Genomic DNA, 15,936 nt, shown 5'->3' with positions numbered 1-15,936 from the left:
TTCAAGCTCAAATATAATACTTTTTGTTTTGTGCCTTTCAAATTTTGATTCGGTCGCATGCAGTTTATGTAGCCATTTTTACGAAAAAGATGGAGTAGCATACGCTAGAAGAATATTTTGGTGCATGAGCAGAGACCCATCAAAATTTTCCAATATTGTCTTTGTAAAGACATTGAGAAGTGGTTGCATATAATTCTACAATCCTTGTTTTTGTCTCAAGCATTCTATTTTTTCTATAAAAAAGAAATCAAAGAAGAGCTTTTTATATTATAGTTTATAGATAACAAGAATATATCTTGTATTGTACACAAGTGGCTCAGCTCTTCTACTAAAAATTTAGATCCATCTTTTTTGTAGATAGAAATGATTGTTCACCAAGTATTCCACGAGTTGCCAGGCCCACATATGCCTACACCATTCTTTAGACCGCCTCTCTGTTGCTATGGATGGCTACGCTAATCTCCACCTGCCCCTTGGCGTGGGCTCTGTGGGGTACACACGAGCGCAGGTAGGATGATCCCTAAAGCACTCGCATAATTAACATAATCTTGTCTTAGTTATTGTGAGCAAGCAGGAATCAAATCTTTGTGACGCCACAGCGCGGCAGGCAATGGCATGCTTCCAAAGTGCCACTTGTATCCGCGAATTTCTTTTTTGTCCCACATTGATGGGAGGGTAGTAAATAATTTGTACTTTCAGGATTGTGGATGGAGGAGTAAATTATTTGCTTATCCAAAAACATAACATAACGGTCCCATATAGATTTTGTGTTAAGATAACAAGGTATTAGTACTACCTCTCAAACATACTAATTTTAGTAATGATATCATTTTTATGTTTCCTTTTTATGTACACAGGAGATGTGCCTAGGTTACCACTAATTGTAAATTGAGAGATGCTAATTAGTGATACATCTTGGTCCTTTCTTAGAACATTAAAAACAAGTAGCATGACAAGGACTGAAAATTAAACAATCATCGTCCTTACATGGCATGCATACACCATCTCTTTGATTTAATAATTCATCAACAGTTAAGTACTCCTGGCGAAGTAATTAGTCACTCCTGTGCTTTTACTCCAAAGTAAGCTACTCCCTCCGTCCCACAAAAACTGATCGCTTAGAAAATTCCCTCCATCCCACAAAGACTATTCGTTTAGAAAATTTTAAATAAGATAGTAGCAATGCTAAAAGTCCAAAATACCCGTAATAACTTTTTTTCATCGGATGGATTACCGAGTAGAATTAATTATGCATGCACGGTTGCAATAATTGTCGGATCTATTAGCCTTCCTTATTTAGCGAGTCTAATTTGGGCATCGATGGTAGGAGTAAATGTGATCGATTCGTTAACTAGGTTAGAAGGTATTATGAGGGCCTTCGTCATGTGAACATAACTGAGTAACTGACCTCTTCGCAAAAAAAAAACACTTAGTAACTGGCCATTGGAGTGATACCATCATCTACCAACAACCTTATCTCCTCTCAGAAGCTGATGATCGAGGTCCCATCAGCATCCTGTTGGTCATTCCATGGGAGGGGAGTACCAAGACATCTACCATTCATGGCTCTCCTATTGTCCTATGGGGAAGTAAGCATCAAATCTATCTGTAAACGTCCATACCATAGGGGTTGTAATCTGTTCCAGTGGCTGAAAGGGCGGTGGCCCCTTTGGTCACACAAAGGAGACGAGCTAGGGTCCCCGGCCCGTTGGGGAGGTCGACATGAAAGCTACGCTCAAAGAAATTATACAAGTGGGAGAGATGGCCTCAAATCACACCTTCCATACGGGGTACATCATCTGACCTTGACGGTCCTTGCGTGATTTCCCGTCATTCTTTTCTTTCCTTTCTTTTCCTTCTCATCATCTTCTATATAGTCATTCTTGCATAACAATTATTTTTTTGGTTCTTTATTTCCTTATTTTAGAAGAATTTTAGTAGTCTACAATTTGATGTGCCAGGGTGAAGCCACACGATTGCTGCAAGTATGAAGCCAAGCAGCTCAAGCGACTGGGACGTGGGGACATTTAGGTGGTGTTTGGTCAGAAGTTGTAACGCAAACGTAAATGTAATTAAAAAGCACTGGTATCCATTACAAGCTAACAGATAACTAAGATTGTTTGGTTCCCACGCTGTAACGCAAATGGAAAACAGCCATAGAGCAGCAGCAAGCTCTGGAGCGCAGCAGTTCCCGCACAGGAGCAGCGCAGCAAGCTTTGGCTGACGTCCCAAAGTGCCTCGATGCTTTTAGTATCTGATGATTTTTTAAAAAAAATGGTAAATGGCCTTAAAAATTGGAAAAATTATCATGCCCTATGTAGTATTTAATTTGTAACCTAACTATGTTTATATGACCGTATTAAGTATTACCAGCTAGAAAATGTAGGATATAGAATTAAATAAATCATTTTCACGTGCTTATGAAAGCTTAAGTTACTCTAGACCAAATTGGCTTAGGGTCCAAAGTACTCATGTGTGAAGCAGGGGTTCCTTGGAGAGTATCTCTTTTTTTCTATAAATACTCCATAGTAAAATGAGAATTTATTTAGAGTTTTTAAAAGTCATCCGTGAATTTTAAAATTTCAAACAATTTCACGCTGCCACATGATTGATGATCACCTATATCTAATCTTAATTCAGGTCAAGGTTGAAAAGTGAATGGTTTTGGCTTTTGATAGTTGATGGAAGAGTAAAGCTTTTGGAGTTAAGGTTAAATACCTAACTTATTACATAATTGAGGGTCGCAAAATAGAGTAATTATCAGAAGAAGAAAAAAGTGTGGTTTTCTTGAGCTAAAAAGTAGCCACAAATTCTCTTATATCCCTGTTAGCTCAAAACTCCCGAATGATCACATTTTCCGTATTTTAGACTCCCTTCCTTCACCCCTACAACTTGCGTCGTCGTTTCCACATTTCCCTACGCACGAAAGCTGAAGGAGATTGTACCAAAAAGATACAGTGTACCCTACTAGCCGATTTCAGGGACCACTGCCCGACCCAGCCGTCCCTGTTAAAAATCTGGGCGGAGTGATCCTGCCTAGAAAGGAACGGGACCGGGCTAGCTGCCGATTTGATGGGACAAAAACGAAATCCGGCGGAAGCAACGCGCGAAAAGCCCGGCCGCGCCACCGCTCCAACGATGGCCCATTCGATCCATCCCATCGATCCATCGTCCCGGACGCAAACCGATCATGGCTCGATCTTGCGTGTACGGAACCCGCCAAGGTTTATTAAGTGGCCCATCGATCTTAATCTAATTAGCAATAAGCACGTGCGAGGTTTTGGGTTGTCATTTGTCTGCTCCAGTGCTGGTCTCTGATCCTTCATCGTCTGATCGCACAAAGATGCGTCTCTACTTATGATTCACGTTTGTAGGACATGACAACACACGTTATATTTTCTTTTCCTCGGAAGCAAAATCACAGGATGTAGTCACGATATGTTTGTTTGAGCTTCCTAACAGCTTCTCAGAATAACAAACTTCTCGTACAGCTTTAGAAAAGTTAGAAGCTTAGAAAAGCTGAGTTTATATGAATACCTGGAAATCTCAATTTATGAGGTTTCCGTAGCTTTCTAAGCTTCAAAAGCTAAACACATCACGTAAAAACTAGTGCTGGATTTTCAGAACCAAAAGATAAGCAAAAACTAGTGCTGGATTTTCAGAACCAAAAGATCAGCAGCAGTTTTTTAGAAAATTTTAAAATCTGCAGCTTAAGTAAACAGATCCTCAGTGTGATGAGCTTCCCGTCGAACACTCAACGATCAAACCCAAATAAACTGGCTCGGCCACTGACTTAATTATGCTCAAAAGATTTATATTTGTTTCGAAGGAAAGAAGAGGGAGGAGGAGGAGGCACGCGGAGTCGTAGAAGTGGCGCTGTATATACGTTGTCCCCAACAGCGACGCGACATGTTGCACGGCGCGTCCCTGATTGCCTTATCCGCAGCGAGGTCGGTCATCCTTCCGAGCCGAGCAAGGCGCGTTCCCTTCCCTCCGCTGGCAATTCCAGCTGTGCAAGCGATCAAGACCTGACGGCATCTCAATACATATATGTGAGGTTAGTTGCACTGACAGCAATGTACAATCACTACAATATTGCGGCACCACCACGTCCAATCCAAACGGCTCTCCGTTTCTAAATAGAATTTGTACGTACCAATTTATATTTTTTTTTAATTTGGACATCACTAAATAGAATATGCACCACTTTATTTCCGGCTCGCGTCGGACCGACCAGCGGGCTTCGTTTAATGGTGATGGGATTTTACAGGTAATCTTCGCGATCCAAAAATATATCACGTACAACTATAAAATCTACCCGTCATTTACTCATTTCTTCAAAGTCATCAATTAGGCGTTATATGGTTGTAGGCATAGAAATTTATTTTCTGGAGACATCCAAGTATTTTCAGTGAAATGGAAAAGTAAATGGCTGGGAATTATAAATTTTGGATATTTATAATTATCGAAGAGAAACATCTTTTTTTTCTCCTCGATGATGCCGTTGAAAGTGTTTTTCCTATAAAAAAAAGGCCCCTAATTGTTGGCTAAACCACGATACCAACGAAAACAAAACTATATATAAAAGAAATGCTCCCAAGCGACAAATCCACACACGCGCACACACAAAAAAAAAAAAGGCATGAGATCACAACAGTACCCACTCACTGTTCCTCTCCCTATTGCTGAGAAATCGAGACGGTAGGTTAGCTAGCCCCCCAACACCTACCCTACCCCTGTTGCTGTTGGAGCCCCCACTTGCTAATTCTTCTCTCTAATCTCCGAGCCCCCTCCTCTCCTAATCACTCACACCCAGTGCCTTTTCCTTGGTCCACTTCAAAAACAACCCCCAACCCCAACCCCCAACACCCCCCCACCCCCAAGCGTTTCCTCGATAGTCTTTGGGATGAGATCAGAGAGCAGAGAGGAGCCACCACTAACCCTTAATCAAAGCCCTTAACCCTGATTAGCCCACTCCTAATCAAGTCCACTCCCTCCTAATCCCCAGCTTTGGAGTCGAGGGACAACCGGACAAGCGCCCTTGTCTTCCCTCCCTGCTGCCCTGCGTCCCTGTTGCTTGCTGCACCGGTTCTTGGCGGGCGGCGGGCCAAGGAGAGCTCGCCGTGGGCCGGCCGGGGCGACCATGTCGAGCGCCGGCGAGGCTAGAGGCGTGGGGACCGGGCGCGGGTCGCGGCTGCCGCGGTGGACGCGGCAGGAGATCCTGGTGCTCATCGAGGGGAAGCGGGTGGTGGAGAGGAGCGGGCGCGGGCGCGGCCGGGGCCGGGCCAGGGGAGGAGGCGGCGAGGGCGCGGAGCCAACCAAGTGGGCGGCGGTGGCGGAGTACTGCCGGCGCCACGGCGTGGACCGCGGACCCGTGCAGTGCCGCAAGCGCTGGAGCAACCTCGCCGGCGACTACAAGAAGATCAGGGAGTGGGAGCGCGGCGGCTTCGCGGCCAGGAAGGAGGCCTCGTTCTGGGCCATGCGCAACGACGCGCGCCGGGAGAGGAGGCTCCCGGGGTTCTTCGACCGCGAGGTGTACGACATCCTCGAGGGGCGCGCCCCTGGTAATGCGGCGGCGGCCGCGGTGGCGCGCCCCGTGGCGGTGGACGTGGAGAGCAAGGAGGATGTGGCGGCGGCGCTCGACGGTGGTGCCCGCGGGGCCGAGGGGGCCGGGCTGTTCTCGTCGTCTGAGGATGAGGATGATCAAGAAGACGATGCGGCCACGCCGAGCCCCACGCCGATGGCGACGCCGGCGCTGGCGCCGGCGCCGGTGGCCTTGCCCATCTCCGGTAAGCTCTTCTTCCTTGCTGCTTCCTCTGATCTTTTTCTGACGCATGGCGAGCCTTTTGTTCCCTTTGCTGCTTGCTTTCCTGCATGGAAGTGTCTGAGCTTTCTGAGATAGGGCTACCTGCCATCTCCTTTGCCTTGCTCTGTTGTCTGGTGAACCCTCTTCTCCTGCTGCTGCGTTCGTATTCCAATGTTTGAAGAAGGTGAAAATTCTCGAGCTTTTGTTCATGCTGAGGGCAGAATAAAGCTCGAAATCAAGCAACAAATTTCCTCTTTTCTCTTGGGTTCCTGACCTCGAATTGTAATTGGCTGATATTAGCTTCAATTGCTCCTTTTCCGTTTGCAGAGAAGACGACTGATGCGTCCAGGCAAGAGAGCTCCGAGCAAGGTACTCTGCAGAAACTTCCTACTGTTCCATGGGTTTGCATTTCATCAGCCAAAGCGTAGTACGGACAGAGAATTTACAAACCATTGCGTCACTTCACTTCCTACCATTTAAAACCAATACATGAGACTTGTGGTGTTTGGTTACCGGTTGCTAAACTTTAGCCGTGTCACATCGGATGTTCGGATGCTAATTAGGAGGATTAAACATGAGCTAATTATAAAACTAATTGCAGAATCCCTAGGTTAATTCGCGGGACGAATCTATTAAGGCTAATTAATCCATCATTAGCAAATGGTTACTGTAGCACCACATTGTCAAATCATGGATTAATTAGGCTTAGTAGATTCGTCTCGCGAATTAGACTTCATCTGTGCAATTAGTTTTATAATTAGCCTATGTTTAATACTCCTAATTAGTATCAAACATCCGATGTGACACGTGCTAAACTTTAGACGTGACACGTGCTAAACTTTAGACGTGGGAGCCAAACAGGCCCTAGCATATCATGAAAATGCTGCAAGTCCAATCAGAGCAAAAGTATGAGACTGCCCGTGTCGATTTCTCATGCATCCTAAGATTGTGAAACGCTAGCTTAACTCTTTTTCTTTTTATGCGAACCAACAATCCTTCTCACGAGTCAGCACTGCTCGACGATAAAAAGAATTGTTTCAACATTGGGTGGTGCTGGCTGGGAATCGATGCCCACAAAGGCAATGTGTTGACTGGGGTCCTTTTTTGTAGCTAATAGTGGAAGAAACTGATGCTATCAGTTGCTACTTACAGAGTCATCTTTCTTTGTTGGATTTATCTGCTACGAAGATAGGGAATCATCGGTTGTTGAATCCAATTACTGCATAGACACGTGGAGATTTGATTAAGAAACATCCATTATCCTCATCTCTTTTCAAATCATTTGAACGTTTCTCAAGTTATGGAGAGCAGTAAGGACTGCTGCTTTGTATTCAGTGTCTTCGCTTCACAGTGATTATCTTAGTCCCCTTCTAACACACAGAAAAATAATCAACCAATTCAGTGTCCACTTGAATGTTTCAGACTATTATCAAACAATGCAACCCGATGAAATCAACGGCGGTATAATTTAAGCTTGAGGAGTTAAGGTTTCATGCCTAACAACAATCCATGTTTCCAAACAGCAGGCACATCGAAAAGAAAGCAGCTGGAGCAAATTACTGAGGACTCACCAGCGCAGTGTGGGCAGAAGAGGCAGCGCAGCGACGACAACGCCTCTGGACGAGCCACCACCACCGACCTGCAGGGGCGGCTGGTCGAGATCCTAGACCGGAGCAGCCAGATGGTGGCGGCGCAGCTGGAGGCGCAGAACATCAACAGCCGACTGGACAGGGAGCAGAGGAAGGACCAGGTGAGCAGCCTGCTTGGTGTGCTCGGCAAGGTGGCTGATGCCCTCTTCAGAATTGCTGATAAGCTGTAGCCACCATCATGTGTCTTGAACACCGTAAATAAAACGCTGCAAGAATGTACAGATTTATACAGGTTCTTGGCGTCCAGCTGTTCTTGTGGGTTGGTTCTGAAATTGGTCAGAAACCTCAAATGGGATGCCCTATTTTTTAGCCCATGGGATGTGTATCTGTATGCCCCCATGGCCCCAAAACTGTATATTCTGCTGACTCTGGATCCTGCAGAGGAATTGAAGTGCATATCTGATACACTGTCTAGGGTCTCTGTGTTTCCTCTAAACTGATTTCTGCAGGCAGAATAAACTGATGAAAGGGTTCTGGCTAGACAATCTGAGTGACACAAGGGATGAAAGCGACTGTTTCAGCACAGATTGTTAAATTTTCTAACAGCATAATTCCCTGTTGTTCCCAGTATAAGCAATTTTATAGAACAATTGAGAATACGAGCAACACTAAACTAAATAAAAGCTGGTTGGCTCAGATCATAAGACCAAAGTAAAGGTACAGACACATATATCCTGATTTACATATGGAAATCTGAAACTTGAAAAATTCTTAAAACAAACATCAGCCTAGGGAATCTGCTAGCATCAGTTTCACTCATCATTATCTTCAGTTCTACTTGACCTGTAACGACGGGAGCTCAACTTTGAGTTTGTAGGCATCTGTGGTGTTGCCGATGCTCTGCTGTCATCTTCATCCATCTCGCATTGATCAGTTTCATCAGAGGCTCCTGCCACCATACCAATTACAGATGAGTTGGAATCACTAGTTCTGGGACCCTCGTCCACTGCCATCGCATCGACTGACTTCTTGCGGGGAATGAACGTGACTGAGCTAGGAATCTCAACAGGGGTCTCAGAATGTATCTTGTTGGGATCTGATTTCCCTAACAGATCATGCAGGTCTGCAAGAGCTCTCCTGTTAGAGGCATCATTAGACTCTGGTATATCCAGAGTGTAACGTGTGTACTTTGAAGGGTTCCTTACGTAGTCAGGGACCCCAGGAGACTCAGATGGAGTGGGCGTGCTATCCTTTTCCGTGACTACATCCATGGATTGAGGAACCATTGGAGAATCTTCGTCATGTTCTAACATATCTGACTCTGGATCCTTAACACTAGCATCGAACCTGACACGTTTCCTTGGTTTTAAATCGGCTTGCTCCTCCTTCCTCTTCAGTATTGGTTTTACATTGACATCCTCCACAGCTTTCTTCATCTGCATTCCTGCAGTAGGGAGCTCCTTGGCTCGAGCGGCAAAGTGAGAGGCACCATCTTTAGCAGAACCATCGTCTTCTCTGAGTCTTGCAGATGCTGCCCTGATGTCTGCTCGAGGATCTTTCGAGGAACGGTACACCTCTTCAATGGAATCATCAAGGAGGTCAGGGACTATACTGTTGATGCTCATGTTTATGCCATCATCCATTATATCATGCATGTACACACGGTCTGCAGCATCCTCTCGTCCGAAGGCCTCTCTGTCATACTTGTCCTCCTCTTCCTGTAAAAAGGCAACTCTGGTAAGATTACAAATACAAACAAACCACAGGCCATAGGGATGATAAGTCATAATGATATGCCACGAAGAAACATTCAGAATAATCCAGTTAAGTTACAATATCTAATTAGTCAATAACTCACTTCATCATTTACAACCTACAACTTAATGACCAAAATGGAACTGAGACAAAGAGCCCTTCCAAATAAAAAAATGCCCTTGATGGTCTAGCAAAAATCATTAAGGGCCAGTTGAAAGAGGGGGGCTAGAAACTTTAGTTAGGATTCATTTCATATTTGTACTAAACCCTATTTCCAAACAGACCATATATGTGAATTCACCGGGACATGCATCCATGATGACAACAGAGAAATAAGGTGGTCTGATTTTCTCTGCCTATTCTTTATTCAAATTATGCAGAACCCTAGTTAGGGGGCAACAAATCCTAAGTGAGAATGCTTTTTAAAGCAGACATAGACTGAAGATTGAAAGTTGATTTGGTCCTAATCTTAATTCACAGCCTAATTGCAATAATCTGTCAAGCATCAATTATGACATCGTAAGAACAGCTTATTATGGGGCACTAGTAACAGGCCAAATCAAATGGATGACCGAAGATAATTTCCCTCACCTCCCGATCCAGAGTCGGGTCGAGGCCGATGTTAACCCTAACCCCCTCCTCCTCGTCCTCCTCCGCCGCCTTCCTCCCCTTCCCCCCATCCTCCTCCTCCTCCTCGACCTCATCCAGGTCGTCGAGGTTCCCCTCGAACTCCTCCTGCCTGGACCTGCGCCTCCGGCCGCGGAGGCAGCCGTTGGCGTCGTAGAACGCGGAGGCGCAGGGCGTGTCGGCACGCCCCGCCTCCCCCGCGGCCTCCTCCTCCGCGTCCCGGGCCTCCGACGGCTTCGCCCAGCGGTGGCGCTCGACGTCCCCCGAGGCCACGGACCAGGAGGCCGCCGGGAACGAGGAGTCCGGGACGGCGTCGAAGAGGCGCGACCCGAAGAGGCGCTTCACCCGCGCCTCGAACGCCTCCTGCCCTCCGCCGCCGCCCCCCTCGGCCGCCATCGACGACGCGGCTTACGGAAGCTTCTCGAGGGTTCGGCTCGGCTCTCGCTGCGGGTGCGCGGGTTGGGTGGGGATCGGAGGGTTTGGGAGACGGCGCGGGCGAGGAGAGAGGGCGCTAGGCCTAGGCGCTTCGAGAGCAAGGGCCTGTTGGGGATCCGAGTGCTAGGGGCCGAGAGTTTAGCATTTTGTGCATTAGCGTATCCAAATGGAGAGCTGTCCTATCCTTAAAAAGTAAAAAAAAAATATTAATTGATGGGGAGGAATTAATGGGTGCTAATAGCTTGTGTAAAGACAAATAAAATGGAAGAGAAAGGAAAAAGGTACGGAAACAAATGGCAAAAGTGACATAGTCCTATACATTAGCCATGTTTTCGAACGGGAGAGCTAAACTTTAGACATCCAAACCCGCCTGAAGATGGAGACAGCGATGTGGCGTGTGCGGGATCGGCGGGGGAGGAGGCGTGGTCGGTTTCGGTCGTGGGCTTCGATTTCGGCTGAAAGAGTATGTTAATTGGGCTTGCGCTTACGGCAAGGCCCATAACGGAGCTAGTAGAGGAAAGCCCGTGGTTCGGATTCCGGACGATTGGTTTGACAGGCGCCGCCGCTCTCTGCGCTGGTCCGCGGCGGCAGCGTCGCAGCGAGCCAGCCACTGCCTTCGCCGCCTCCATTGTTACCTCCACGGCCACTGCCGCTTGGTCGCTGGTGAGGATGTGAGTATCCTCCCCCTCGTGCTCCCGCTTCGTACGTGATGAACGGATTGAAGAAGTTATCTCCGTCTTTGGTTTCTCGACTGATATTTCATAACATATATGCATATTATCGTAGTTTTTTTTCTTCTTCTAAATTGCGGCAAGGGATTAAGAGCATGGTTTTTTTTTTCTAATAGCGTTGCTCAGTTAATTACGGCAGGAGCCCTTCTGAACGGCACAAATACAAGCTGATTACTGTCAATCCTAGCGCTACTTAAATCATGTGTGAACTAAACAAACTTTTGTTTTGGTTGCTCTTTGTAATCTCTGTATTTAAATCATGTGTGGACTAAGTAATCGTCTTTGCTTTTTTTTTTGGTTATGTTTCTGTAATCAGTAATTCAGGTAGTACTCAGATTGAACTGTCAGACAAGAAATGGGAAACTCGTGCTCGGATTATCTAGCTAACCAATCAGGGGGCTGCTTATTGTTTTTTCTTTTGTTTGCCAACTTTGTAATTGGAGTTTGTGTCCTTCATGCATCAATAACGTTTGTATTTCCCCTTTATTGGTTGATATATCCATACAACATTATAAATGTGAGTTGAAATGTTCCACTATTTCAGGCTGCCATCGCCATAACCACAGCTGCGCTGCTTGAGGGTGATTCAATGAGTGGCGGTTGATAAAGTGGACCCCATTAACCTCTATGGAGCTTATGGTTCAATTCAATCTTTTGGCAGGTTCTATGGTAGTCTAGATTGTGTTGTAAACACGAGAATATATTATCGTGGTGTAGTAGGCTTAAAGAATTCAAATTAAATAAGTTAGGTCCCTTCAAAACAGAATTCTAGGCTTAAATTCGCTCTTTACGGCTGCTGCCCATCTTTTCCATCATATGTGGCTCATCTAATAACCAATACTTGTCGTCTTCCGGTATGGACACTATTTCAGTGGAAGCAGATCAATAAAACATTAGCAATACCGACCATTGCTTAACATATGTCTCTTGTTACTTTTAAGTTCTGTTTTTCGTTTACCTTTAAAGAAACCAGTGAAACATGAACAGGGCATGTCTATTTTTTCTAGGAGAACTGCACATCATTGTAACATGGAAGGGTGCTGATCAATCTCGCTTTTAATTACTACTACAACTAATACTAGCCAGTAGTAGTGATTTTCACGAATCATGTTTATTTATTTTACTTTCTTTACTTGTGCTTTGTACATCCATTTTTTTAATGTAAAAGCACTAAAAAATATCTCTTAGGGTATGTTAACAATTTACAATAAAATTATAGTGTTACGAAGTGAACTTTTTCAACAAGACACCAATAAGGTTGTGTTTTGTCCACAATGACTCATTGATTTTGCTTGTAGTACACCGCAAATACGTAGCTTTTGTCCACATGACACTGGAGTAGGAAAAAATATCATCGTAGCCCTTTTCCCTCCAAACAACCCTGTTGATATTCCCCGGCCCTATGTATCAAACATGTTGATTCTGAATGCATGACTAACTCTGTTCCCATATGGGAGGTTACTTAGCAGCGTGGAGGTCCATCTGGAGCTGCAGAGATGGGTTAGAGCTTCTTGAGTTCACTGGTCCTTCCTTCCTACGGATAAATTAAAGCTTATTCGTGATTGCCTTCTGGTAAATTAAAGCTTATTCGTGAAATGCTTGGGCTTTTCACCACGAATGCCGGGATGAAAGTGGTTTGTGTTTTCCTCCATGCAGATATATACATGCTACATGTTTCCGCTACATAGACCAAGAGTCACTCTTATTATCAATATAAATGTTTGAAATGTGATTCAAAAAACATATAGACTGTTAACTGTAAATGTATGTAGTATACGTGTATAGATGCAAATCTTTGTCCTTATGGCCTTATGGCCCAAGTCCTATATATCTCTCGTATATGTTCTGAACCATAACTCTAATGGAAGCATTCTGGATTCTTCCATTACACTATCATAGACAAACCTGTCGAACTCTTTAATTAGCTGAAATTGCCCTGCAACCAATACTCCTTGAATTGAAAACTGAGTATTATTTGGTTGCATAGTCCTAAGAAATAATGCGAATATTTCACTATAGTTTGGACCCGCACCACAATCGATCGTATAGATCTTCTCCTCTCTTTTGTCACGCCTTCATCTGCCTTTTTTTCTTTTTGTCTCTGAGAGCAACCGTAATGGATACTTTGATTTCTGCTTTAATAAGTGTGCAGAACAAGTGCAATATAGCACAGCTAATTTTAGAATGAAATTGCCATCATCACATTTAGGACACATGTTGGGGACACGGAAGAACTCATATTAGATCTAATTATAGAGTTGCATTTTATTCAGCACTCTTATTTGTTAGTTAGACCTTGTTTATCAAGAAAAAAGAAATTGTTTCCGACCTCTGCGACCGCAAGTTTGTTAGACCTTGTAGAATCGTACTACATTGTTTAGAACACCTTTCTACATCTTACTCATCTAGCCTGCAAAAAAATAAGCTGCATAGATGTTTTTCTTTTTTATTGATTACAATTAGATAATTTCTTTGCTTTCTTATTTTTCTCAGATTTCTTGATTTTTAAATTAATATGGCGCTTTCAGTACCTTGATCTTGTACACAATTTTTTTTAATGTCGAGTGCAATTAATAAGATTGCTCCATCAGTATGCAGTGATTGACTATGGGCCTACTGTTCTAATACCCTCTTTAATATGCAATTAATTTAGGAGATCGACACTAGCTCTACTCAGACAGTTTATAGATCATCAGATTCTTCAGTTAAACTAATCTGCCCTACTGCTAGAGAAGTAAATTAAACAAAAATTACAAATGTTAGATAAATTAATAATGCAGCTATGCTACAAGTAATAACTACAATAATTTATTAATGGTGCAGACCTTAGCGTCAAAGACGCGATACGCAGTATAATGCCCTACATGGTGAGTTTAAGTGATACTGAATCCAAGGCCATCTACTTCGATGGATGGCCGGATGGACTGGGTGCTTCTGCTGTGCTTAGAGCTATAGCATACGAGGAGCATCCATCTCTGACAAAAAAAAATTCGACAAGATCATCCATATTGACTGCTCTAGATGGAAAAGCCGAAGAGAATTGCAGAGGGCAATCGCGGCTGAGCTTAAGCTTCCTCAACAAGTACACTGGCAGTTTTTGATAGGCAAGACGAGGATGACGATTTCAGCATGGTAGATGAAGGTTCGAGAGCTGAGATAGGAGAAGTCGCGAGAGTGATGCTTGGATGCCTATTACAATACAGATGTTTAGTTCTCTTTCACAATGGAAGTAATGATGTAGTTCTCTTCTTTCATCAAAGACAGATCACACATTTATATTGACTCTGTCGTTTCTAATTGCAACTTTTTAATCTGGGAAGAGGCGAAGGAAATCTCTTTGTACACACATAAGCTTGGCCTTGGCATCATGCCTGGGATAGCTAGAGAGTGCCTTTTGTATCTGTTGACATTGGATGATCTAGGCGGCAGGATCATGGACTACAATTGGGCAATCCATGCTTCCAACTACTGGGTTTGCGATGGGATTATAGCAAGAGGAGGCCAGGACAGCAACAAAGCATGGGAGATACGACTAGAGGACTACCCTACTACTAAACAGTCGACTGGGTGGGCTGATAGATTTGATGCTCCTCCAAATCGTTGGATTTGTATCATCAACCCTCATATGCACATGAAGACACAGCCAGGTCAAGGGACAACGTCCCTTTTCATTGCACCCCAAAGTGGGTCTGCTCAGCCATTGGCATCATTATTACCTAATGACATGTTTCATCAAGCGGACCAACTCCGTGTACTGAAATTATGCTGTTGCTCCTTCAGCTTTTCGTCACCTCTTTTCCGTTGCTGTCACAATTTAAGGTTCCTTGGACTGGATAGCTGCATGGATTCACCCCAATCAGGAGAAGGGGAGGAGAAAGATAGACAGGCATTGGAGATTTTTCTGAGGCTATGGGTACTAGACGTATGGAATACAGATTGGGAAGTGCATTTTCCCCCAGAAACAGAAGAGCAAATGGCTGCAAACATTAGGGAGATACATATAAAGAAGGGAAGGATTTGGCACAACCATCTTGCATGGCGGCGACTGCAGAACCTTCACAAGCTTCGAGTAATCGAGCCGACCTGCTCTTGGGCGACGGGCGAAATGGACGAATTCACAGATATGGTGAAGTTGGAGCATCTTGACCTTTCTGGAAACAGTACCATACAAGTTTTGCCGAGCCTGTCCAAGGCAACTGGCCTGAAGACTCTGGTCCTAGATGGTTGTGTCGGGTTGGAGCACGTTTGCCCTGAAGGACTACCTCCATCACTTGAAACTTTCTGCTTGGATGCAGGATCTGGCCCAAAGGTTGCAGCCAGACTTTCCAAGATCTCTTTGGCAGGTTGTGTACATTTGAAGGATTTCTTGTTGCGTGGAGAATTGCCAGAGCTTGAGGAGTTGAACCTATCAGGCACATCAATAAGAAAAGTTGACCTCAGCGACGAGGTTGTGCAAGTGCAAGGACTCGAGAAAGTCTTTCTGGTGGGTTGCAAGCAGCTGCGTGGAATACTGTGGTGGGAAAGAAGAAAGGAACAAAAACTGAAGGTGCTATGCACTGACACCCATGGAATGGAAGAAACAGTGACCTATTCGTCACAGATCAGCATCCAACAAGAAAACTACAATGGCTATGTGATTGCAAGCGATGTAAGGATCATTCAGTCCTTGTTTATCAGCTCGTTTTCAGTTTCAATGATAATTGGGAGCTTATACCTATATCTGTATAAACCACCTTCACGCAGCAGTTCTAACGGGCAAAGCATCAGCAGCGAGGCTGCTGTCACCGAAGCTTGTTGCTACAGTGATGTCTTGCTTCAGCTTCCTGGGGCTGTCAGTTTGGCTTGTGGTGAGATCATCTCATGGCGTGCACCCTCATATTCCCATGTCGAGGTTGGTGAAGGAATCAGCTTCACCGACATGGGGAGCGATAAGGGAATCGAACGATATGCAACGTACCATGGGACAAGTAATCCATTCCCTGCACGTGCATGA

At 44.7% G+C, this 15,936-nt stretch overlaps 3 protein-coding genes across 4 annotated transcripts; 2 read left to right on the top strand and 1 right to left on the bottom strand.

The window, feature by feature from the left end:
• The first annotated feature begins 4,634 nt into the window (after positions 1-4,634).
• Positions 4,635-7,869, top strand: LOC101755612 (trihelix transcription factor ASR3). Of its 2 annotated transcripts, none has more exons than XM_004975401.2 (3): positions 4,635-5,789; positions 6,134-6,175; positions 7,333-7,869. In XM_004975401.2, the coding sequence occupies exons 1-3, from the start codon at positions 5,144-5,146 to the stop codon at positions 7,623-7,625; spliced, it is 981 nt and encodes a 326-aa protein (XP_004975458.1). In that variant the 5' UTR covers positions 4,635-5,143; the 3' UTR covers positions 7,626-7,869. The 2 variants fall into 2 exon arrangements, with proteins under 2 accessions (XP_004975458.1, XP_004975457.1); XM_004975400.2 differs by having other exon boundaries at positions 7,330-7,869.
• Positions 7,870-8,052: 183 nt separating this feature from the next.
• On the bottom strand, positions 8,053-10,335 carry LOC101755200. The gene is made up of 2 exons (XM_004975399.4): positions 9,742-10,335; positions 8,053-9,113 (listed from the first exon to the last, which is right to left on the bottom strand). Exons 1-2 carry the CDS (start codon positions 10,171-10,173, stop codon positions 8,208-8,210), a joined length of 1,338 nt encoding a protein of 445 aa, XP_004975456.1. The 5' UTR covers positions 10,174-10,335; the 3' UTR covers positions 8,053-8,207.
• A 3,975-nt stretch (positions 10,336-14,310) lies between these two features.
• On the top strand, positions 14,311-15,936 carry LOC101777944. The gene has a single exon (XM_022828515.1). It carries the CDS (start codon positions 14,311-14,313, stop codon positions 15,934-15,936), a length of 1,626 nt encoding a protein of 541 aa, XP_022684250.1.

The sequence above is a fragment of the Setaria italica genome, chromosome VII, assembly GCF_000263155.2.
Source record: "Setaria italica strain Yugu1 chromosome VII, Setaria_italica_v2.0, whole genome shotgun sequence".
Classification (NCBI taxonomy): domain Eukaryota; kingdom Viridiplantae; phylum Streptophyta; class Magnoliopsida; order Poales; family Poaceae; genus Setaria; species Setaria italica.
The sequence above is the reverse complement of the archived record's forward strand: the minus strand, read 5'-3'. Positions and strand labels throughout refer to the sequence as shown.

Coding starts and splice junctions, on each gene's coding strand:
- LOC101755612 (XM_004975400.2), top strand. CDS start 5,144: ATGTCGAGCGCCGGCGAGGCTAGAGGCGTGGGGACCGGGCGCGGGTCG. Junction 5,790..6,133: donor GGTGGCCTTGCCCATCTCCG/GTAAGCTCTTCT, acceptor TTCCGTTTGCAG/AGAAGACGACTGATGCGTCC. Junction 6,176..7,329: donor GCAAGAGAGCTCCGAGCAAG/GTACTCTGCAGA, acceptor GTTTCCAAACAG/CAGGCACATCGAAAAGAAAG.
- LOC101755200 (XM_004975399.4), bottom strand. CDS start 10,173: ATGGCGGCCGAGGGGGGCGGCGGCGGAGGGCAGGAGGCGTTCGAGGCG. Junction 9,114..9,741: donor ACCCGACTCTGGATCGGGAG/GTGAGGGAAATT, acceptor GCCTTTTTACAG/GAAGAGGAGGACAAGTATGA.
- LOC101777944 (XM_022828515.1), top strand. CDS start 14,311: ATGCCTGGGATAGCTAGAGAGTGCCTTTTGTATCTGTTGACATTGGAT.